The following is a 25,823-nucleotide window of genomic DNA, read 5'->3' on the forward strand; positions in this document are numbered from 1 at the left end:
TCCTATCCATGTAGGTGTCCAATTTTAATTGCTGCTTCAATGGCAACTGTGCCAACAGCTGCCCGAACCAAAAACACTGGAACCCTTGACCAAAACTTCACCTAGCTAACACTTCTCTTCCTTTCCCTTAGCTTACTTCATTGACAAGCTTTCAGTCATCAGCTCTGAGGTAGTATTATGTTATAATTTGATATGAATCTTAGGAAATATTCTGGGAGATTTTTAAAAAAGCTAACAAAAAGGCTTTGGTGGAGTGGATGTGGAGAGGATGTTTCCCCCAAGTGGGAGAATCTAGGACCAGAGGTCATTGCCTCAGAATTAAATTACCTTCTGTTAGGAAGGAGATGAGGAGGAATTTCTTTAATTAAAGGGTGGTGAACCTGTGGATTTCTTTGCCACAGAAGGTTGTGGAGGCTAAGTCAGTGGATATTTTTAAGGCAGAGATAGTTAGATTCTTGATTAGTACAGGTGTCAGAGGTTCTGAGGAGAAGGCAGGAGAAGGGGATTAGGAGGGAGAGTTAGATCAGTTATGATTGAATGGTGGAGTAGACTTGATGGGCCGAATGGCCTAATTCTGTTCCTATCACTTATGATCTTATGAAGAGATGCTATATAAATTAAAAGTACTGTTTTTTCTCTTGTAATATCCTTGAAAATCTTTTTTGCATTTCCACCATTATTTCAATATGCTTTTTTTGTAGTATGCATAACAGATCTTTGTAAAGTTCATGAAATGTGCTCCAGCCAAGATTCTCCATACAGCTAAATTTATCTCCTTTTATCAACATTATATTCCTCAACAAATAAAGCTGTATTATTGATCAGAGATCTCCTAACCCGATCATTTAACATTCTTGTTTTTAGTGATCCACTAGACCAAGTGGACCAATTGGGTCCAAACCTCTCCAGCATTGGTGCAGCACCCTCTCCCCCCTCCCCTCTTCCTCCCCCTACCCCCTCCCTCCCTCCCTCCCCCCTCCTTCCTAGGAGATAGATTTAAACTTTAAAATGTTAATAACTTAAAAAATATAACAATGATTTCAATGAAACTTCTTCCATTAGCACCAAAGGGACGACGGTGAGTAAGGTGGGCCTAAAATTGTTGCGCTATCGTGTACTGTTTTGGCTGTAGTTCAGGAACAAACAAACAAACAAATGAGAGTTTTAGTATATAGATTTATCTGCATTCTCAAACCTATTTTGTTATGTCTTCCATTTCGTTCCCCATTTTCCAAACACTCTTAATTGCTTTTAAAATTTGTTCTCTGGATATGGATGATCTTGATAAAGCCGCAACAATTTGACTGACTGTTTCAATCCATTCTGTTTTGGAGTCAATTTGGACTTCACACCTGATTTGTATTTGAAGGTTAGCATTTATGAGAATCTGCGGATTTATACCGTCAACATGTTGCAAAATGCACTGCAAATATTGGAAAAAAATTACACAGGGAAGTCCAGCAAATTGTTTAATGTAAAAAGAGTAAAACATGTTTGCAGTGAACTATTGAAAGATGATTTCTTGTAAAATGTAATGAATTTATAACATTTGCTATTTTTGTCATACGTGAAGATGACCTTGTGTGAAGATTTTTGCCATTTCTTGAAGCAAAATTGATATGCATCCAACTCAACCCACCCTTCAGTTTCCTATTACTTCTGCACGCTTCAAACTGATTGACTGGGAAAGTGTTTTAATCTTGTGTTGGACACCTAGAGTGCAGCATCAATCAGAACCCTACATGGATTGCAATAAATGTAGGCAACTCGATCCTCATCTGTTCTGGCACAGCGATTCTGAACCTATTACATTCTGCATTCCAAAGAGAAAATAGAGATAAATCTCATACCATGTCTGCTTTAAACCATTTGACTTTTATAAAAGAAAATGGTTTAAGTGTAATATGTTCAAGGAAGTGGAATTCCATATAATCATAGAGTCAGAAAGAGATCCAGCATTGAAACCACCATTGGCCTGCCATGTCTGCACTGCTTATATGTTCATAAGTTCATAAGTTCTAGGAGCAGAATTTGGCCATTCAGCCCATCTAGTCTACTCTGCCATTCAATCATGGCTGATCTACCTTTCCCTCTCAACCCCATTCTCTTGCCTATTCACCAAAACCCCTGACACCCATACTAATCAAGAATCTGTCAATCCCCGCCTTTAAAATATCCATTCACTTGGCCTCCACAACTGTCTGTGGCAATAAATTCCACACCGCAATCATCCCTTTGCAGTAATTCTACATGAATTCCATTTTCTACTCACTCCACATTCTCACCAACTCTTCCAAGATTCCACCACTTAGTGATAGATTCTACCACTAACACTTCAGATAAATTACAATGGCCAATTCACCACTATTTAATTTCTCCTTCACACACCCTGATACCTGACGTCTGATATGATCTGCCAGGATAGTATACTTAAAAAAAGTGCTTTCAACTATATCTTGGTACAAATGACAATCATAAACTGATACCAACACCGATAACCACTAACCTGCACATCTTGGGACCAAGCGGCCACAGGGAGAATGTGCATACTCCACGTAGACAGCACCCGGGATCAGGATCGAACCCGGGTCTCTGGCGCTGTGAGACAGCAGCTGTACCAGCTGCGCCACTGTGTTAAATGTAGGTAGATTGGATGAGGTTTCACTCAGATCAGTGATGATCTTGTTAAATAGCAGCGCATCCTCAGTGGGCTATTCCTGTATTGGTGATCTGTGCTTAAAATATTCTCACATATGGATATGACTTGAAGGCATAATTATGACTATGATTAATTGTCCCTCGTACATTTGAAATACATACCAAACTCATTGCTAAGCGTTAATTATTAAAAAGAATTAAGATAGCATGTTTTTAACATGGATGTCACCCAATCCTGCAATTATTTGCCACATTTGTCAATAACAATATATACTTTTTTAAAGTTCTTGAATGTATTACAGTAATTATGATGTTTAAATGGCAATGGTTTCAATTTAACTACCAGAGTTTGAGTCGATTCTAAGAAACCTTAAAAATGAGTGTGAAACCCTTGTCATGGAAATGCACAGATCTCATAAATTATCTACATTAAAGTCCTCTCATAATTCCCAAGGCTTTTAGAGATATAATGCGGAAACCCACCAAGTCCGCATCGACCAGTGATCAACCATTATTAAGGCCTGAATTAAGCAACGGATTAAAAAAAAATTGCTTTGCCTCACATCAAACCCACCCATACGCCCAAGCAGATATGGATACACAGACATATGTTGAATTAGCTGGTTTTTAATTCACGTGACAAAATTGAGACAGTGGCTGACATTTACCATTGCCTGTTTTCCTGGATGGCAGTGGGGCAGATTCCTGAGTGAAAGTCATTTATCTCTTTTAACAAGAATGATCCTTGATTTGATTTAGCAATCCTACCCGACATATGATGTATCTTCTTTCAAGCTGTTTTCGAAAGTCTGCTTCATCAGACTGAAACCAGAAACATTGGTTTACTTAGTTATGAGATATCAACTCAGTTATTATTTATTGAGAAAAGTGTAGGTGCAGTAGTGCTGCATGAATGCAGATAGATGATCAACCAATACATCTCGTTGTTTATAGTAATGATGTATAACACAGAAACTGTAAGAGCAGGATATACAATTTGGAGAATAACAATGGTAGATTATATAGAAACAAAGAACTGCAGATGCTGGTTTATACACAAAAGGAAACAAAGTGCTCGAGTGACTCAGCAGGTCAGGCAGCATCCCTGAAGAACATGGACAGGTGGCGTTTCAGGTCGACCCTTCTTCAGAATGATTGTGGCAGAGCTGGTGGGGTAAAAAGTGAGGACCGTGTATGTAGATAATAGTAGATTGGTAATCTATATAATAATGGTGGATTATTGCAGCAGGTTAAGCACTATTTTAAAATAGTACCAAAGATTTTGATTCTGTATTAAAATAATTTTCTGATAAAACACAGGAGTGGAAAATAGAGTATGTCAGTGACCAGGACAAGAGCAATAAAGAGATATTTAGAACGTGCAGTTAAATGACTTGGTACATAAATGTCAATTTAGTAAACCAAACGTAAAGGGCCTTGTGACGACATTATCTGGAAGACATTACTATGCTTTAGATTTAAATTAGACAAAAGAACAGTGTCAGATTATCTTGTTGACACATCACACGGATAGAGTCATAGTCAGTCATACACCGTGGAAACAGGGCCTTTGGCCTAACGCCCACACCGACCAATATGTCTCATCTACACGAGTCCCACTTACCTGCGTCTGGCCCATATTGCTCTAAGCCTATCCTATCCATGTGCCTGTCTAAATGTTTCTTAAACATTGTGATGGTAATGCGATGTGGAAGCTGAGAATATATATTTTTAAGTACTCTTTTTTGAATCCTCAAGGAGGGTTAGAGAAAAAATGTCTTGGATCGAGTTAAGGTCTGGGCATGTTGAGGGCAGGAGTAGATTAGATTTTACGTTTTTTCATAAACGTGGCTCTGCCTCTCAGGATTAATAGAGGTGCCTTTGAATACTGGCAAGAAACCCACTTACTGCTTTAATTAATGCACTTGGGTGGGTTATTGATGGGAATAATGCACTTACGAGACATTAATTAAATGACGGGAAATTTCATTTTAATTTGCTTTAAATTTAAAATGTCTGGTAGAGGTTTCTCACAGCTCAGAACACAGATGAGGAAAGAGAAGGTGAAATTCAGGGTGTGTTTTGTGGTATATCAAGAGAGGAGGACCACAATCAAGAGCAGGAGTCCCACAGTATCAGGATCAGGGAGCACCGCAGCAAGGGGCACAGGAGAGAGAGAGAGAAGCCGAGCTTGGAAAAGCAGAGCAAGTAAACAAGGAAAGTGGACAGGGCTAATGTGGAGGAAGGAAAAATATAATAGGACATATAAAATTATTAAGGGATTGGACACACTGGATGCAGGAAACATGTTCCCAATGTTGGGGATGTCCAGGACCAGGGGCCACAGTTTAAGAATAAGGGGTAGGCCATTTAGAACTGAGATGAGGAAAAACTTTTTCACCCAGAGTTGTGAATTGGTGGAATTCTCTGCCACAGAAGCCAGTGGAGACCACTGGATGCATTCAAAAGAGAGTTGGATAGAGTTCTTCGCTCAAGGGATATGTGGAGACGGCAGGAACGGGGTACTGATTGTGGATGATCAGCCATGATCACATTGAATGGCGGTGCTGGCTCGAAGGGCTGAATGGCCTATTCCTGCACCTATTTTCTATGTATCTATGTATCCATGAAAGTGTGGAGGTGGGGAAACACAGACATGACCTAGTGTTGAGGAGAAGAAGTTCAGAGACAGGGAATATCGTGAAGGGGAAGAAGACAGTGGAGGAAATGTTCATTAGCAAAGATAGACACAAAGTGCTGGAGTAACTCAGCAGGTCAGGCAGCATCTCTGGAGAAAAGGAATAGGTGACGTTTTGGTCAGACTGGGTATATCTTCGGTATAAACAAGCATCTGCAGTTCTTTCCTACACCTGTTCATTAGCAATGTATTTTCTGTCTTCCTAACTGGTCATAAGCTATTTGTTTTATGGTTTGGGAAGCTTACAAATCTATTACATAAATCTTTGAATTATGATCAAAAATATTCAGGAGGGAATATACATATTGTGTAGCTGTAGGAAATATTGTTTTATTTGATTAAAATGGATCTTATTAAAATGAATTTGACATTTTTAAAAGCCCTTTGGTAGTTTAATGGTTTCAAAATGCTCACAATTAATAAATGCTCTGCTTTATTAATGTCTTATGAATGGACTGAATGCTACCTGGGGGTTTCTATTCACTAACGCTAATGCTATATTTGCTCATTGATCACAGACTTTTTATGGAATTAGCACAGAACAATAGCATTTTATGAGTCGTAAATGTTTAATTGTCTAATGTTATGCTAATGTTGGTGTTAATGATGGATAATGGTGTGCCTCTATTTAAGAAGGGCTGCAAGGAAATACCTGGGAACTATCGACCAGTGTGCCTAATATCTGTGGTGGGCAAATTATTGGAGAAGATTCTGAGGGATAATATATATATGCATTTGATTAAAGATAATCAGTATGGTTCTGTATGTGGGAGATCATACGAATCTGATTGAATTTTTTGACGATGTAACCAAAAAGATTGATGGGAGCAAAGCCACAGATGTCTATATGGTCTTCAGCAAAGCATTTGATGTTCCAGAAGGTAGGCTGGAAGGTTAGAGTACATGGGATCCATGGAGAGGTAGCCGACTGGATAGAGAACTGGCTTCATGGAAGAAAGCAGAGGGTGATGGTGGAAGGTTGTTTCTAGGGCTGGAGGCTTGTGACTAGTAGTGTGCTTCAGGAATCGGTACTGGGCCCATTGCTATTTGTGGTTTATATCAATGATTTGTATGAGTATGTAGAAGGCATGAGTAGTAAGTTTGCAGATGACACTAAAGTGGGTGGTAGCGAAGATAGCGAAGATGGTTATCAAAAATTACAGCAGGATCTTGATCCATTGGGCGTAGCTGAGGAATGGTTAATGGGGTTTAATGCTGATAAGTGCGAGGTGCAGCATTTTGGGAATTTTAAACTGGACATTGGCCATGTTTACATGTTCCTTCACTTACTGTGGAATGGCAGAGTCATCATGACCCCTTATTCAGGAGGGCTTTGGCTATATCTTTCATTGCTATCCCTTACACTAACTTGAAATGTCTCAAACAATATCTGTTTAATGCCTTCATTAAATCATTTACAACAGCTGTTCTTCTGTAAAGTGCTATGAACCATTTTTGTTGCATTACATGCATTATATGTGCCCAAGTGGCTCTGGCAATTACATCAAGAAAGCTGCTGCTTGGTACATCTTTCGCATTTAATGCTGAGGCATTAGTTAGAGTGAACTAAATTTACTACCAGCGGCTCCCATTGAAATTAAACAAGTATATGATGTGTATTAAAAGTGTGGCAATCTTTAATTCACATGATCATTTTATTAGCTTTGCATAATGGACACCAGAAATAGACAATTTGTTAATTGCTACTGTACTGAAAGTAAGAAAGACGAGGAACATATTTCACAGTCTGTTTTCTGAAAAACACATTTAAATTCTATGCTATTCCAAAAAATTATAAATAGGCAAATAAGGTTTTATACGGGTGTGTTTGATTGAATCCTCAGACAACAACATTGACACAGACAAAAATATACATTGTGCGTATACACTGTACATTCACAACATGGTATGATGATTTATCTGAGGCATATTTTATATATAATGTCAACTCACATCAATACATCTGATTAAGTATTTTTGCAAATTAAAGGCAAAATTATGAATTACATTGACAAATTACTAAAGATATATATTTGAATAAACTAAGAGGTTCCTTATACACTACAGGCATTGTCATTTTGAACCCTTTGTTTAGCTTATAACCACTTTACATAGCTAAGGTACATCTAAAAACTTGCATTTTGCATATCACGTGATTTATCCTACTTTTGATTTTGTTCTTGTATCTCAATCTCCATCCAAATGCATTGAACAAGGAATATCTGACAGCATCCCACTTTTCAGTCTTCAACCAAAAAAATAGAATTCCTATATTGCTTTACTATAATGATTGGCACAGGCTAAATACATTCCTTACCTCTTAGAATATCAAGTCTCCACAAATAAAAGCTGGGCCTTCTATCAAACCCCCACAAAGTTCTGTTCACAGTGAAATTAAATTGTTACCATAAAAAGTTAAAATAATTACTTCAAGCCTCAGCAGTAATCCTGAATTTCAATGTTGTAAATGAAATACAGGCCCATCACTAATTTTCCGTTAACTGATGGAATGGCACCTCTTTTAACGCGGCCAAATATCGACAGGGCACTTGAAATCCCCCTCCGGAAGCCCCCTCGAAAATGTGGTGCCTCGGCTGGGTGAAGCGGCCAATCTCAATCTCATTGGGACTTCCGTGGTTGGACTTCCAATCAGCGGGCCGAATTTGCCACCTGCGGCTAGGTTTCTGGAAATCCAGCCTGGCCGGAGCTGACAGATCCGTTCCCATAGCCGACTTCCGAGGCCGAATTTGTGGGCCGGTACACCCATCGGGCCTGGCTCACCCATCGGCCTAGGCGGACTGTTCCAATACTGATCGACTCCTCTCGGATGCTGAGACCGTCGGACCAGCAAAATGGATAAGCCAGCAAGGCTCTGGAATCAAGGATGGCTGAAAATCAGTGGTAGGCCTGCACCATAGAATAATCGGTAAATTTAAATTATGTGAAGATGACAATTTGGGCATAGAAGTCCACACTTTTTGAAAGATCAACATTGCCCCTGTGCTAGAAATGCATCTAATTGCCCCTGTGCTAGAAATGCATCTAATCTTTTACGTCATCTATGTGAATGGTTTTGCCCAATGACATAGATAGTATTGCATAGATCTACATTAATTTCGAAAATATAAGGAGACTCGATGAACTGGGATGGTGGTTTACCAAAAAAAAAGGAAAGTGCAGGAGTAACTCAGTGTATCAAACAGCATCTCTGGAGAACATGGATTCAGTGCACCTGATGTGGCTTCCTTTACATTGTCGAGACTATGCGTAGAAAACTCAACCATTTTGCCATATACTTGCTCTCGGTCCATCTAGGCCTGCTGGATCTCCCAGTTATTAACCATTTTAACTCTCCTCCTATTCCCATACTGACGTTTCTTTCCTGGGCTTCCTCCATTGCGAAAGTGAAGCCGCACACAAACTGGAGGACCAGCACCTTATACTATGCTTGGGTAGCTTATTATCCAACGGCATGAACATTGAATTTCCCAAGTTTAGATAGCAACCCCATCATTTTTCCCCGTCTCTTTCATGTACTCTCCCACTATCCTGCCCCCACTTCGTCTTTTCCCCCCACATTTCACTCCTCTCCTCCTTATCTGACATGCATTTGCCTTCTTTTAATGTCTAGCTTTTGTCCACCCAATTGCCAAACAAACCCCCTTCACCTGTATCACCTATTACTTGCCAGGCTTTATCCTGCCCCCACCCCTTTTACGGCTTTCCCCTCCCCTATTACAATCAGTCTGAAGAAGGGTCCTGACCTGAAATGGTACAGATCCATGTCCTACACAGATGTCACATGCACTGCTGAGTTACTCCAGCACATTGGCAAATTTGCAAACCATAATGAACCTTAGAGTAAGTCTAATTCAAAAAAATGAGCTAAGAACATCACATGAACCAAAATTCAGCAGGGAAAATTTAATGTACCGAAGGGAGAAAAGAATTGGGCTTTATACTTAATGAATGCTATTTATGTCACTCAAAATGATCTCAAAAGAAAACTGGAGGAATTACCGCCCAGACATTATGAGTTCACAATGAAGAAACTTTCCTGTTAAAAACAGCGGAGTACCAATTCATGGAATTAGTGAATCAAAATTCCTTACATGAAAGGGCAGCATTAGAATAGGGTGGCACAGTGGCACAGTGGTACAGCTGGTAGAGCTGCTGCCTCAACGCCAGAGACCTGGGTTTGATCCTTATGTCGGGTAATGTCTGTGTGGAGTTTGCCCCTTCTCCCTCTGATCACATGGCTTTCCTCCGGGTGCGCCGGTTTCCACCTACATCCCAGATATGCTGGTTTTGTAGGTTAATTGGCACTGTAAAATTTGACCCTCGTGTGCACGGTGTGAATGAGAAAGTGGGATAACATAAAACTAGTGTGGACCAGTGATCGATCAAAAGTCAGCGTGGACTCGATGGACGAAGGCTCTGTTTCCCTGCAGTATCTCTAAACTAATTATCTTACCAAAGTTTTCAGAATTAAAGATCTGTGCCCATTTTCTCCATAGTTGTTATCATTCAAGTTTTGCACTCCACATCCTACCACCCCTGCTACCTGCTCCACAGCTTCAGGATGAGCGCTGACTTAATTCATTTTTGAAACATCAGGTTCAGGTTGGAGACAATTCATTACACAGTTTGGCATGGACCCCATAGATATATTTTATGTTTGCCCTAATGGAGCATTGTGTGATTCTACTCAGAGTAGAGGCTTGCCGTGTCAGCTCTCGACTCCAGGTCCTCAACAATTGTTACCACTTACAACAAAGTCATAACATTTTGGAAAAAAAAGCAAACACTAATTTGACCCTCGTCAGCTGAATTGTTTTCCAAGTTGTCTAATGGGCTCCCTTTAGAGTAGCTATCGTGAACTGCTCCAAATCCTAAGGAATTTAGCCATGGTAGAAAGATGACCAAATAATACTGCCAGAAAATAAAAATATGATCACCTACCAGGTGAAAGTGCATCTACATTCTGTACCCTACCCCAAAAATCACAAAACATACTTCCATTAAGCTTTAACATGTTATAAAAATATATGGAAATTTAAATATTGCATTACATTTACAGCACTTGATCTGAAATATTTTATTTGATTAGAGTGAAGAAGAAAACAAATTTAAATAAATATCTTATGCATTAAAACCCTCCAGCTGCAGAATAAAAAAGTTAATGTTTTTTGAAGAAAATTCCTGGACTTCAATTTTTAGATATCTATTGGGTTGCTTTTTAATTGTACACCAATCTTCATAATTACAACAATAATAGTAATCTGAATTATAGTTTCATTGGTACTGCAGATGTCTAAGGTGCAAATAATGTTAAACTCTATCTGGTTTCATAAATAAATTGAGTAGGAAAGAACTGCAGTTGCTGGTTTAAATCGAAGGTAGACACAAAATACTGGAGTAACTCAGCGGGACAGGCATCGTCTCCAGAGATGCTGCCTGTCCCGCTGAGTTACTCAAGCATTTTGTGTCTACCTTCATAAATAAATTGTTAGTTTTATCCTAAAGATTAATGACATTTAATCATTATATTTATTTCAAAATGTAGATTGCAGCCAAAACATTATGACCACTGACAGGTAAAGTGAATAACATTGATTATCTTGTTACAATGGCACCTGTCAAGGGGTGGGATATATTAGGCAGAAAGTGAACAGTCAGTTCTTGAAGTTGATGTGTTGGATGCAGGAGAAATGGGCAGGAGTAAAGACCCTGAGCGACTTTGACAAGGGCCAAATTGTTATGGCCAGACGACTGGGTCAGAGCATCTCTGAAATGGCAAGGCTTGTGGGGTGCTCCTGGTCAGCAATGGTGAATTCCTACCAACAGTGGTCCGAGAAGGAACAAATCACAAACCGGCAACAGGGTGTTGGGCGCCCAAGGCTTATCGATGTGCGAGGGCAACGAAGGCTATCCCGTCTTGTCCGAACCAACAAAAGGTCTACTGTGGCACAAATCACAGGAAATTTTAATGATGGTCACGGGAGGAATGTGTCACACAATACACAGTGCATCGCACCCTGCTGCGTATGGGGCTGCACACGGAGGACCAACAGCATATTAGGCAGGTGGTCATAATGTTTTGGCTCATCAGGTCATAATGTTTTGGCTGATATATTCTATTTTGGTTATACTTAATGAGAAATAAAGTTTCAAGCTAGTCTTTACTAATTTTCCCCAAGTATGACGAGAGAATCCAAATTATTGACTCAATGATTATTTAAGACAAGAGTACTGATTGGGAATGTCATTAAATATTTTGTTATTTGATCAGTTCCAAACAATAAAGTAATAACTCAGTTCTTATGCTCCATTATTTATGCATCTATATTTATATATTCTTGAATGTGCATGAAGATGTTTAGGTGTTGGTAGATGGGATAATGAATGACAAATGAAATTGCATCAACAATAGTTGAGATCATGACTTGCTGAGTCTAATTCTTTCATTGGAGAAACCACAGCAGCAATGAATTCCTAACACCACTTACATAAAGCCACACAATAGCACACTCTCCACATAAATGATGGCATTAGTTATCTGTACTGTGCCAATAGAGAAGTAGCTAGAGTCCACAATACATTGAGATTCAAAAATTATAGCTCAACTTGATTTCACAAGTGTGAATTAAAACAATACTGTACAACAGTATTTAAGGGAACAATCATCAGTAAAGCACTGATATAGACAATTTTCTTTGCTAAAAATATTGATACCTGCTAAAATGCTCCCTTAGTTAATATTGTGAATGTATTGCCCTTGATTGCCTATAATTGCACTGCACACTGAAAAGATGAAGGATTTAGCATCAATCATTTTCTGATTTAGAAAATTCGGGTTTTGGCTCAGTGTCTTCAAATGCTTCCTTATTGGTGAAAGTATTAACTGAAGCACTGTGTTTTGGGTTAACACGTACCAGCTCTGACAAAGTAATATTGTCATGATTCACCAATGAGGTTTTGTCCATGTTTTCTTTACTGTGTTGTGACACAACACTGTCAAGGAAGTCTAATTTTGGGGGCAATATTCCACTTTCGAATAGGTGCTTGGCGAGATATGAAACACCAAGATTGCCCAAGAAGGAGAATAACATTGCCATTGTTTTAAAGGGAAATCTTTGAACGTAGACAGGGTCTGCTCCAAAGGAATGCTCTAAATAGCATCCAGGGTAACAAATAAATGGCTCCATGTGTAAATATGGTTCACCACCACTAATTCGAAGCAAAAAGCCAATGATATATCCAGCAATGGACCCATACGTGTTTGTTCCCTTGACAAAGAGCACAGATATTAACTGAGGAAAGATAATGACGTAGACAAGATCTGAGCTCAGAAACCAGAGGCCATAGATTGAGTCAGCCAGCAATGCCATAGATGTTGCAGCTCCACCAAATAGAAATATGGTGATTCGCATTACCCACACAATTTCGTTGTCTGTAGCCTGCAATAAATAATTATTTTGAGAGAAAATATTAATTATCATGAAACAACTGCGAGAAAATAAAGTAATTCAGATTTATATATACATACATACATATATATATATACATATATACAGACATATATATATATATACACACACACACACACACACATATATATATATATTACATATAAATTAAATATACCATATATTGAGAGAGAGAGAGAGAGAGAGAGAGAGAGAGAGAGAGAGAGAGAGAGAGAGAGAGAGAGAGAGAGAGAGAGAGAGAGAGAGAGAGAAAGAGAAAGAGAGACTATTGTATTGTCGCCTATTCTATTGAAAAAACTTGTTTTGCCACAATTCACAAACAATCACATGTTGCTGCACAAAATGCAGCAATAAGCCTTTTTGGCAACTCTGCCTTTGGGATCTCTTTGACATAACTATCCAATTATTTATACCACAATGTCTTGTAATTTCTTTCAGCTCAGTTATTTATCTAATAGAAGCCTGCAAAAACATGAGGGACATAGATAGGGCGAATAGGGAAATGTTTTGAGGGCATGAGCTGCAGGGCAACCTCAGCAGGTTAGAACTTTATTACAGGTTAGCCTGAGCACAGGAGACTGAAGGGCGATCTCACAGAGGTGTACAAAATCATGAGGGAAACAGATGAATGCACCTTTTCCCTGGGTTGGGGAATCAAGAACTTGTGGGCACAAGGTTTAAAGTCAGAAGGGACAGATTTAATAGGAATCTGAGGGGGGTAAGGGGGGGGGGGGGGGGCAGTTTTTTTCACACAGAAGGTGGTGGCTATATGGAACAAGTTGCCAGATGATGTGGTTGAGGTAGGTACTATAACAACTTTTAAAAGTCATTTGGACAGGTACATGGAGAGCAAAGGTATAGAGGTATGTGGACCAAATACAGGCAAATATGACCAGCTCAGATGGGATATCTTGTTTGTCTTGGATGAGTTGGGAAGGAGGGCCTGTTTCCATGCTGTGAGACTTTATCTCTTTCTGTAAGTTATTGGTGAAATTGCTTACACCATTTTCAGGTAAGGCATTCCAAATCCTAAACATTTATTTTGATTCACTTGCTATTGTTATTAAGAGAGTGATACATGTCGATTTAACTTTTTGGTAATGGATTGCCTGTCATATTTTTCCCTTCAGAACCATTCATGACTTTAAATATTTTTATCAGATCTCCTCGTTTTCCCCTCCCCCATAGAAATCCAAAAGCCTTCCAATTCACTCATTTTGGATGAAATATTATTTTATCAAAATTATAATAAAATATGATTTAGAGATAAAGAAATCCAACTGCCTTCCAAATAAGTAATTTTGGATCAAATATTATTTTATCCAAATATTAATTCAATATGATTTAAAGATACAGAAATCCAACTGCCTCCAATCCTAATATTTACTGGAATTTAGAAGGATGAGAGGGGATCTTATAGAAGCATATAAAATTCTTAAGGGATTAGACAGGCTAGATGCAGGAAAAATGTTCCTGATGTTGGGGGAGTCCAAAACCAGGGGTCACAGTTTAAGAATAAGGGGTAGACCATTTAGGACTGAGATGAGGAAAAACATTTTCCACCAGAGAGTTGTGAATCTGTGGAATTCTCTGCCACAGAAGGCAGTAGAGGCCAATTCACTGGATGTATTCAAAAGTTTGATCTCGCTCTTAGGGCTAGTGGAATCAAGGGATAAGGGGAGAAAACAGGAATGGGGTACTAATTTTGGATGATCAGCCATGATCATATAGAATGGTGGTGCTGGCTCAAAGGACCAAATGGCCTACTCCTGCACCCTTTTCTATATTTCTATGTTTCCAATCCACCCATTTTGGATAACATATTATTTAAAGATATAGAATTTGATGCAAGAATGTTTGTGTTTTTATGAACCACAAAAATTGTTTTTTTAGAAAACAGTCATTGCTTCTTTGCTTTTATGAAAATGACTGCATGAATAAGTCTTATTGATATCCAAGCTTACCTCTTGTCTGAAAGCAAGATGGTAAATATTCCGAGCAAACATAGAACTTGCTGATAAAATAGACGAATCAGCCGATGACATCACTGCAGCGGAGACGGCACCAAGACCAAAAAAGGAAATGTACGATGGGCAGAGATGCTGCAGCACTATTGGCAAAATCATATCTGTCTTATTCTCGCTTTTCGGGTCAGGCAAACCATAGGAAGTCTGATTCCAATCTATATAAAGGGAAGATCTTAATATAAATTACACACAACCCATAATCACCTGTATACAAAAGGATTGTTATTCAAATATTTGATTCCATTTAAAAAGTACAAGAAGAAAGTTTTGTGATTCTTAGCTTATGGAAATCCTCAATTTGATGTCAAGTTATTGGAAAATTGAAATAATATGGAGAGGAATATGAAGTTTGGAGATCATTTATATGTTATATAAGACGTTGGTGAGGCCGCATTTAAATTATTGTGTATATTTATGGGCACCATGTTATAGGAAAGATATTGCCAAGTTGGAAAGGGTGCAGAGAAGATTTACAAGGATGTTGCCAGGACTTGAGGGTCTGAGCTCCAGGTAGATGTTGAGCAGGCTGGGACTCTACTCCCTGGAGCGCAGGAGGATGAGGGATGATCTTAAAGAGGAGTATAAAATCAGGAGAGGAATAGATCTGGTAAACTCAAATGTCATCAATACCAGTTTTGACTTTAGTTAGTGGTGGCATCACAATTTGTTGGCGAGACATTGCAAAATGGAAATAATAGGTGTGTTCAGAGTATCAAGTTGGTAACCCGATGAATTTTACCAGCACATTAAACAATAAACGATTTGTTTTTTTAGTTAGTGGTGGCATCACAATTCATACACTTGGAACTTTTATATTTTAATTAATTGTCAGAAAGATATTGGGCTGGAGCCCACTGCCCTAACTTGCCATCTCTCCTGTATGTATTTCAAGATTGTGTAGGAAGAAACTGCAGATGCTGGTTTACACCGAAGACAGACGCAAAATGCTGCCTGTTATTCCAGTATTTTGTGCGTACTTCAAGGTTATCTGAATCAGAGATTATAAAGTAAAACGGGGGGGGGGGGGGGAATGTAAAATAATGCGGTTATCTCTTCAAACGATCCAGCCCAGGTGGTAAGCGGATGGAGGAAGGGGGTTGGGGGGGGGGGGGGGGGGGAGACTCGATGCGTTAGTTGTCTCAGGAACGGGGAATCGGATGTCCAGCGTCAGACCACCCGCTGGTTGTGAGGCTAAGGCGCAGAGTCAGCGCACGGACCAGCAAGTAGCAGAGCAAGTAGCCAGTGGACAGAACAGCCGGCGGCAGGTGAGCACGATCCAGCCCGAAACTACAGCAATCAGAAAATACGTTAATTTATTTATATTTATTTTAATGGGTGGCTTTATGTCATATAAGCAGTGGGGAAGTAAAAGCAACCGAAGTTGACTTACTGATTTATTTTAAGTGGCTACATGCTTTGATAGACTATTTTAATTACATATTTCCATTGATAGATGGCTGGTAAAAAAAAAATAGTGCTCAGCCAATGCTTTAAAAGGGCCATCTATCACAATTAGACTCTATGGGAAATTAGGCAATGATGGAACAAATGCTACAATCAATATATTGCTGCTATGTCGCTACATTTTGTAGATTTCCATTTGGGCGTCTTTTGGTAATCCTAAAATATTTGACTTTGCATAGAAAAAAACCCCGTTTTATTTGCTTTATGGCACCGGTTAATGGGTTATAAGGCAAAAATAAACTTTTTTTGCAGTCAAATATTTTAGATATTTAGTATACATTTCATTGATATTCGACAGAGTTAAATATGTGTTATATATATATATATATATATATATATATATATATATATACACACACACACATATAGGTTTGTAGGTTAATTGGCTTGGCTTTGTATACTTTGGTATAAGTGTAAAATAAAATTCCCCAGTGTGTCGCTGGTCGGTACGGGCTCGTGGGCCGAAGGGCCTACGTCCGCGCTGTATCTCTAAACTAAACTAACACTAAGCGCGTGCACACACGCACAAATATATATATATATATGTGTGTGTGTGTATGCATACATATACATTTATATTTATTTAAATAAGCACATGGCACCGGTTAGGATTACCAAAGGACATCCCAAATGGAAATCTACAAAATGTAGCGACAAGCCAGCAATATATTGATGGGGGCAATATAATTGTATATTTACAGCGTTTGCGGATTATTATAATTACATATCTGTTGTCTTGCTGCATGTCGGAATTTCATTGTTCCGTTTCTGGACATATGACAATAAAACATCTTGACTCTTGGTAAATCATGGGCAAGTTCAATTCATTTCAGGCTCCATGGGCTAGCTCAGAAGTTCAAACGGCCCTTCAAAGACTCATGCATTTGTGATGTAGCAGCTGTATCAGTAACATACTCGCCGCCTGGAATACTTGTAAGTGTGTTGAACAAAAATGGACAGGTTGTATCGGAATAGGAAAGGCATTGAAGTATCCAGGGAACCACGGCAACTTTAAATTTGAAGGCCAGTTTTTAAATATAAGGCAACAATGGTAACTTTTCATTCGAGAGGCGGTTCTTAACATAACTTGTCTATTTATTGAAACAACATGGCAATGAAACAGACAGCGAACATCCACGTAATCACTCAAACGACCCAAATGACAATATGTACAAAGGATAAAAGGAATGGTCTATCGGTTATTCAGTGTTTTGGAATGGTATAGGTCAAAATGATGGCAGGGCGAATGAAGCTGCTTTACCGGTGGATGCTCCAATTGCGCCAATTAGAACAGACGGGATGGCCATGACAAGACAGCCGAATGCAGCCAGAAAGGAGAGCACTTGTGCATAGGTAGCAGAGGAAGCAGAAAGGACCCTCTGAAAATATACCTGCCACGGGATTCCACCCAGCATCTGGAAAAAACAAAACACAAATGTATTGTAAAACAGAAAACACTGACATTATTCAGCAATTGGGGGTTGCATCAGTGGGATCCTGCTGTGTAATCCCAGCATCTTCTGCTATTTCTGAGGCCCTGCACCCAATGAATTGCGTCTTTCGATATACATTAACGAGAACTGTTCAATATACTTTATGTTTTGTTTTGCGTCGTATATATATATTTATTCTTCGTATGTACATTATTAATTATATTTATAATAACAATAACAAATGTAACAAATGCGGTTATGAAGGCCTCAATTATAACAGGTATACCAGCAACAGGAAGTTGTCCATCCAGATTAAAATATCCTTCGGATCTATCGTTCCCATCCAAGGGGCCTGGTGAACTTCATGATTTGCGGTTATGGAAATATCTGTGACTGCAGGGTGTAGCATGGCGAAAGGTATGCTGATCCACTGAAATTAAAAATAATTCAAAGTATGAAACAGTTGCGTCGTTAACTGCCCTCCTCCCCACCCCCCTCGTTTGTTTTGATCCTGGTTGAAAGACGAACAATATGTTTTCACACTGATCTTACCAAACCCACGAAGATGCAGAACAACTGGACGACATCTGTGTACGCGACCGAGTACAATCCGCCGACCAGAGTGTAGAATATAGCGATCATGGCGGAAATAATCACCGATAATTTAATGTTGATGTCCACAATCACGCTCAAGGTTGCACCTGAAAAACGGGAGTTCAATTTAATTAATATTAGTAATCTCAAATACTATGTCTTAGTCATAGTCAAAGAGTCACAGAGTCATACAGCGTGGAAATAGGTCCTTCGGGCCAACTTGTCCACACCGCCCAACATGTCCCATCTACACTAGTCCCACCTGCCTGCGACTGGCCCATATCCCTCTAAACCGGTCTAAATGTTTCTTAAAAGTTGCGATAGGACCCGCGTCTTCCCAAGGGAAAAAATGTTTTTTTCCGACTTCCACCTTAAAATATCGCACTGACCTCCTTAAAATAGGAGCCACCCATTTACTTCAGTCGCTGTGACTTCAATGTTACTTTTTGGTCAGAGACATGTCTTGACCTAGCTGACACTGAAACAGTGATTTCACGCTAAGACACTGGTCCTTAATACTGGGGAGGATCACTTTACCTAGAGCGGACAGTACGGCTGCAGACCAAAAGATTTCTCCCAAGAGAGCGGGTATGAAGAGCAGTCCTCCCATTCGCTTGCCGTAGATCTGTTGAAAGGGGTCCAACATGGTCACGTAACCCCGTGAGCGCATGGGTTTGGCGAAGAATAAGCCCCCTGTAAGGTACAGAAACCTTCAAATCCCAAATATAAAATAAATGCTTATTATATTATACATAAATGCTTATTATAAACTCCAGCTTCAGCTATGGCAGTGAAAGAATGCATAAAGAATGTATGTGTTCAGGAGCAGCTTCTTCCTTACAAGCAACAGGCACCTGTAAACACGACAAACTCCAAATGGGCTCCCAATTACACAAGCATTGTTTTTGTATTTGCACTCTGTCTGTCTGTCTGTCTGTCTGTCTGTCTGTCTGTCGTGTGATGCGTGTGCGTCACCCATTCCTTCTCTCCCGAGATGCTGCCTGAGTTACTCCAGCATTTTGTGAATAAATCGATTTGTACCAGCATCTGCAGTTATTTTCTTATATATATATATATATATATATATATATATATATATATATATATATATATATATATATATATTTACTGAGTACTATGTTTACATATTTTGTTGTGCTGCTTCAAGTAAGAATGTCATTGTTCCGTTTCGGGACATATGACAATAAAACACTCTTGACTCGTGCCCTTTGTCCCTCCCCTGTTCATGTTATAATCCCCCCAAAAAACATTTATTTCAGTCTGGGATAATGAAATTCTGAGATAGAACAAAAACTGCTGCCAATGTTTGAAGACAAAGTGGCCTTAAGAGAGAGAGAGAGGCAAAGCTGATGTCAGTCCAACATGGATTTGAGGCAGGTACAGGTGCTCTTTGATTTGCTGTACATTTGCTGCTCGTATTTATTGCGCGCCGATTCACAAATAAAAACGATACTAATGTTATAATATGGCCGATATTGTCTAGGTTATGTCATAATTTTCGATGTTATTTAATTTCAGCAAGATAGTGAAAATATATTCCACATATTTTATACGATTTAGAACCTGCCTCGCACTTGCGTTTCGTTCCTCATACGTTTTGCCTACATCCATTTAATTTCTATCCGAGGGAGTGTCCCGACCCAAAACATCGTCTATCCATGCTCTCCAGAGATGCTGCCTGGCCCGCTGAGTTACTCTGGCACTTTGTGTCTTTCATTGCATACCAGCATCTGCAGTTCACTGTTTCTGATTTCTATCAATGTTCTTTATCCTCACCTTGCAAATCATAGGGTTTCCTGACCATTGCACCTTATTACGAATGCTATTAGATAACGAGAGACGCGACAATAAATGTTACTTCGAGACAAGATCCACAGGTGATAGACATACAGTGGTAAGTGCATGGATAAACCCAAACCCCTTCATTATTTAAACATGATGGTTAATAAAAATCCTCAAATATGATTACATTTTGTAGCATGAAATTATAAGCGGCTTGCACAAAGCATGTAAATATTATTGAGTTTCCAGCGTATGGATAACATTATTCGACACATGTTGAGAGACAAATCCACACGCATTCTTTTGCGTTCTTCAACAAAACTGTCCATTTGGTAATCCATGGATTATTTTAGAAAGCGGCAATCAAATTTGTATCCATATTTTCAGAACTGACATGAAACCTTGTCTGTTGAAAATCATTGCATTGCTAAATTATTGTTATGCATTAACCAGTTCTAGTTGGTATTGAAAGGTTGCCTGTTGAGTTTTGAAATGATTGCTGACTGGAACCCAGCTTCTCTACAATGGGGGTTGCTAAAATTAGTGACTGTGGCAAGGGGCGTTGGCGGAGTGGATTTTGCCGTGATTGTTGAAGCATGCTGTTCATTTTAATTGTACAATTCCCCAAAGAGTCGGTTCATACCTACAACCAAACTGAGCGCGTATCCGAATGGAGCCTGTGCCCACGCCAATCCGTACCCAGGGACATACACGGCCTCGGCCGTGCCATTGATATAACCACCGCCAACCCAGGTCGCTGTTTCGGAAGAAAAACATTTGGTTAATGAATGTACAGTGACAAATTAGCTCAACAGCATTAGTACTCCAGGGGTGGTGGAGAGGGGTGGGGTCTTATAATTCCTGTAGCAGCTCCAACGGGAAAATAAAACAGGTTTAGCTTTATTATTAAAGATAGACACAAAATGCCGGAGTAACTCAATGAGTCAGGCAGCATCTCTGGAAAAAATGGTCGAGACCCTTCGGAATGAAGAAGTATGAAGAAATGTCCCGACCTGAGAAGTCGCCTATCCATTTTCTCCAGAGATGCAGCCTGACCCGTTGAGTTAATCCATCATTTTGTGTCTTTCTTTGGTATAAACCAGCATCCGCAGTTCTTCTTTATTACATTTAGGTTTATTTTTATCATTTGTACGAGGCACATTGAAAAGCTTTATTTTGCATGCCATCCAATCAAAGCAGAAATAATGTACAGAAATACAATCAAGCCAAACTCAAGAATAATGGGTGCAGCGAAGGGAGAGATACAGAGTGCAGATTATTTCTAATTCGCCCATTATTAACTTCTGCAGTGAAGCTTGCGTTACTGACACCTTGCAAGGACGACTGATGGGGAAACTAGAATTATGGGGAGCAATATGTGCCGCAATGCCAGAACCGTGGCAATAGTTAGGCACCTGCTTCATTTTGTTTTTGCCTCGGTATCTATTTTCAAGTGTTAGGCCACTGCGATTCACACCGTTCTCACTTCGACCAAACTCCAATGGGCTGGAGCAAACAAAAACACAAAGTGCTGGATGCACTCTGCTGGTCAGGCGGCATCAGTGGAGGGGATGGACAGACGATATTTCGGGTCGGGAGAAGTGCTCCAGATCCGAAATGTCGCCTGTCCATCTCACTCCACAGATGCTGCCTGACCAGCTGAGTTCCTCCACTTAGCACTTAGAGTTTTGCTCAAGATTCCATCATGTGTAGTCTCATGCTTCTATTATGTGTTTATCTTTGGTGAACGTTATCCTCCGCTTTCAACGCAAATGCGCTCGAACGGGCTGAGCGATAGCGAAACTATTCCCGAGCAACTGAAAACCGAGCATAAACAAAAACAAACTGCTGGAGGAACTCGGCAACTTATAGAAACATAGAAAATAGGCACAGGAGTAGGCCATTCGGCCCTTCGAACCAGCGCCGCCATTCAATATGATCATACCGATCATCTAAAATCAGTACCCCGTTCCTGCTTCCCCCCTCCCTATCCCTTAATTCCGTTAGCCCTAAGAACTAAATCTAACTCTCTCTTGAAAACATCCCGTGAATTGGCCTCCTCTGCCTTCTGTGGCAGAGAATTCCACAGATTCACAACTCTCTGGGTGAAAAGGTTTTTCCTCATCTCAGTCCTAAATGGCCTATCCCTTATTCTTAAACTGTGACCCCTGGTTCTGGACTCCCCCAACATCGGGAACATTTTTCCTGTATCTACCCTGTCCAATCCCTTGAGAATTTTATGTTTCTCTATGATCTCCTCTCATCCTTCTACATTACAGTGAATCCAAGCCCAGTCGACCCATTCTTTCACCATATGTCAGTCCCACCATCCCGGGAAAGTCACCACCTTCTGTGGAAAGAAAGGAATGGTTGACGTTTCGTTCCTCATGCAGGGTCTCCACTCGGGTCGGCACCCCTCAGCCTCACCCCTCAGCCTCCACCGAAGCTGCTTGACCCGTTGATTTTTCTCCAGCAGTTTGCTTTTTGCTCCAGATTCCAATACATGCAATATCTTGTATCTCCAATTTAACGCGGAGTGAAAAGCCAGGCGATACTTACCGGTCATAGTGAAGCCACCGACCAATAATCCGATATCTCTTTCCCCGACCATGATGGCTTCACTCCGATCCATGTTCCCCAACGTGGGCGAGTTCTTACTTTTCCAAGCAGCCCATAATCCAACAATTAGGATTATCATGTAAAAGAGAACGATCGCTACGATCCCATCGACGTGAACGGTCATTTTCCTCTTGAAAAGAAGCCAGCAATACGGCTGTTAATCCTTAGAAACCTGGAATAGTAAGAAACATGCACGACATTTGTGTAACTGGTAATGGACGAATTAGTAATATAAAACAGACACGTGAAACACTCCGATAGACAAGTAACCTGGTTTGATGGTAGCTAAGGTTGAGCGAATTTCCAACGCGGAGTGGGTTCAATAGGTTATTTCTCCTAAATAAACTGTGGCCATCAATGTTCCGATGTGTCGGCGGCGGTTGCAACGCACGGAAATCCGCAGCTAAACGCCGTCGTTAATACGTTTCCTCCGGAGTGAGGGGCTTGTTGTACACACAACCAGCCAGCCAGCCACCCAGCTGAGCGGCGAGTCAAGCGCGGCGCTTTGTGAAGATTGGCTCCTCTGGCGTCTGAGAGCCACTGAGCGAATCCCTCATTGTTTGGGAAAGGGTGCTCGCAGCACCACCAATCTCCGCGTTCGCTTCACGGGGATGAAGCTCTATTTCGCTCTCGGCAATCCGCGTGATCATCGTTTCTTTCCCAGAACGTGTCCATTCCTTAGACCCATGGAACCCGGAGAAAGACCGGCGGCGCAGGTTATCACCGGGGAACATTGAGCATAGAAAACAGTACAGTACGCGTGTGAAGAAGGGGGCTCGACCCTAAACCTCACCTATTCCTTTTCTCCGGGGATGCTGCCTGACCCGCTGAGTTGCTCCAGCCTTTTTGTGCTTATCTTCGGTGAAAACAAGCAGTGTGTAGTTCCTCACTACACAATGAAGAGAGCAGCACGGGGCAGCACAGGAACAGGCCGTTCGGCCCACAATGTCTGTGCCGACAAGACAAATTCCTAGTGCCCGCACATAATCCACATTCCTACATGCCCTTCATTCCCATGTGCCCATGCAAAATCTTCCTGAACGCCACTACCGTATCTGCCTCCACTACCACCCCTGGCACCCACCACCCACTGTGCAAACAAACACTTGGTCCACACGTCTCCTTTCAACTCTGTCCCACTTACCATGAAGCTAAAAAAAACCCAAGGAGCTCCAGATGCTGGTTTACAAAAACTACGCCGCTTAGTATTTGTTATTTCCATCCCGGGGACAAGGTGTTGCCTGTACTAGCTATAAGACAAAAGATAGACACCAAAAGCTGGAGTAACTCAGCGGGACAGGCAGCATCTCTGAAGAGAAGGAATGGGTGACGTTTCAAATCGAGACCCTTCTTCAGACTGAAGGGTTTCAACCCAAAACATCACCCGTTCCTTGTCTTCAGAGATGCTGCCTGTCCGTTGAAATACTCCAGCTTTTTGTGCCTATCTTCGGTTTAAACCAGCATCTGCAGTTCATTCCTCCGCTATCTATAAGACAATTGAACAGTGCCTTGCCAGTAACTATAAAGCTGAAGTATCGTTTAGTATTCGATACTTCCACCCTGGGGAAAAGGTTCTGGCTGTCTAACAACTATCTATGCAACAATTGAACAGTAACTTGACAGTAACTACAAAGTTGAGTTATACGTCTTTTGCTGGACTGGTCAGTTTACTTTCATGTAAACTTGGGCCGTATTTAATCTGTTTGTTTGCACACATTAAACATTCAGCACAGGTGAAGAGTTTGGCCATCTCAGGGTCACGTTACAGACCCTTCCTCAGGACTTGATGCATAATCGAAGTTTACGCCCAATTCTCTCCCCCCTCCCCTCCCCCCACTCCCAACTTTGACTCCATGGCAATTTCTACTTTTACTTGCAAATGTCCTCCTCCCGCAGTTCCATGATCGCAATATTTCAACAGTTCAACTCGCTGGTGAAGAGGGAAAAACTTAAAGAGATCTAAAAGCACTTGGAATACAGTGTTACCCGGGCGTGATGGAGGCTGTACCACAGAGCGATGTTGAGACTGATCAATGGAGGGATCCTGCCACAAGCCGGTATCAACACCAGAGTGAACCCCCTGTACACGGACACACCTTCACTTTCTGTTATCTCAGCCTGGGGTTCCTTCATGGACGCGGCACCCACAGGAGAAAAGGCACCAATATACAACAAACATATCCATCCATCTGAATGAGCTCTCTCTGCGACAGTGCCGCCCAGTCAATCGACCTACCTTGCCTTCAAACTCAAGACGCAACGTGCTACGTGCGACTCCTGTCAGGAGAAGGTACATAAAGACCGAAAGCGATCGCGGTTCTCTGCACCGTCCTGAGCGGCACTTTTCACATTGGTTTATAGAGGCGAGCGTTTCGTCAGCAACTCCGGATGAGGAAAGAAACGAACGTCACCTGGGCGGCAAAGAGAGCTCCAGATCAACAATTTGGCCTTGTTAATGTTTGACCTGAAATTCGTTAAACGAAGGACAGTGGGCGGGCTTCGTTGGAACTTGCTTGACGCACACTATGTATATTTATAGACAGGGTTTAATTAAGTGAAAGTAAAATATATCACTCAACTTTGCGTCCTTCATAATTCACGGCCAGTGTATGACTTGGGTCTATTTATGTTGAGCACCAAACTCCCACGTATTGAGGAGGATGGAGGTGATTTCATTGAAGAATAAAATAATGGATGTGGCCTGTACATGGACAATTGTTAGTCCATCAAACCAAAATGTTGAGGTTTCAGGTTGATGAACTTAAAGCCCTCGAAACATTGTTATTTTTAAATACAAAAGACATTTTACGAAATTTCAAAGGAATGGTTACTGACAAGGTCAATAGTATAAACTGTTCATCGAGACCTTTGTCTGACCATCAGCTCGAAGACAAGGTGATTTAATTTGCAATTAAGTGCAGTGACTTCGCGTTGCTAAAAAAATCCCTTATATTGGTGTAGCGTAGCTGTCTTATAGCGCCAGAGACGGGTTTGATCCTGACTACAGGATGCTGTCTGCACGGAGTTTGTACGTTCT

General features: G+C 40.6%; 1 protein-coding gene across 2 annotated transcripts; it reads right to left on the reverse strand.

Moving 5' to 3' along the window:
• Positions 1 to 10,848: 10,848 nt before the first annotated feature.
• On the reverse strand, positions 10,849 to 23,650 carry LOC144595554 (high-affinity choline transporter 1). Of its 2 annotated transcripts, none has more exons than XM_078403096.1 (9): positions 23,580 to 23,650; positions 22,727 to 22,958; positions 20,811 to 20,924; positions 18,902 to 19,057; positions 18,323 to 18,471; positions 18,057 to 18,200; positions 17,599 to 17,752; positions 14,811 to 15,028; positions 10,849 to 12,816 (listed from the first exon to the last, which is right to left on the reverse strand). In XM_078403096.1, the coding sequence occupies exons 2-9, from the start codon at positions 22,908 to 22,910 to the stop codon at positions 12,184 to 12,186; spliced, it is 1,752 nt and encodes a 583-aa protein (XP_078259222.1). In that variant the 5' UTR covers positions 22,911 to 22,958; positions 23,580 to 23,650; the 3' UTR covers positions 10,849 to 12,183. The 2 variants fall into 2 exon arrangements, with proteins under 2 accessions (XP_078259222.1, XP_078259221.1); XM_078403095.1 differs by lacking the exon at positions 23,580 to 23,650 and adding an exon at positions 23,057 to 23,215.
• Between the last annotated feature and the right edge of the window lie 2,173 nt (positions 23,651 to 25,823).

The sequence above is a fragment of the Rhinoraja longicauda genome, chromosome 7, assembly GCF_053455715.1.
Source record: "Rhinoraja longicauda isolate Sanriku21f chromosome 7, sRhiLon1.1, whole genome shotgun sequence".
NCBI lineage: Eukaryota > Metazoa > Chordata > Chondrichthyes > Rajiformes > Arhynchobatidae > Rhinoraja > Rhinoraja longicauda.

Coding starts and splice junctions, on each gene's coding strand:
- LOC144595554 (XM_078403096.1), bottom strand. CDS start 22,910: ATGACCGTTCACGTCGATGGGATCGTAGCGATCGTTCTCTTTTACATG. Junction 20,925..22,726: donor CGGTGGCTTCACTATGACCG/GTAAGTATCGCC, acceptor CTTCCGAAACAG/CGACCTGGGTTGGCGGTGGT. Junction 15,029..17,598: donor CGCAATTGGAGCATCCACCG/GTAAAGCAGCTT, acceptor CCCTTTATATAG/ATTGGAATCAGACTTCCTAT.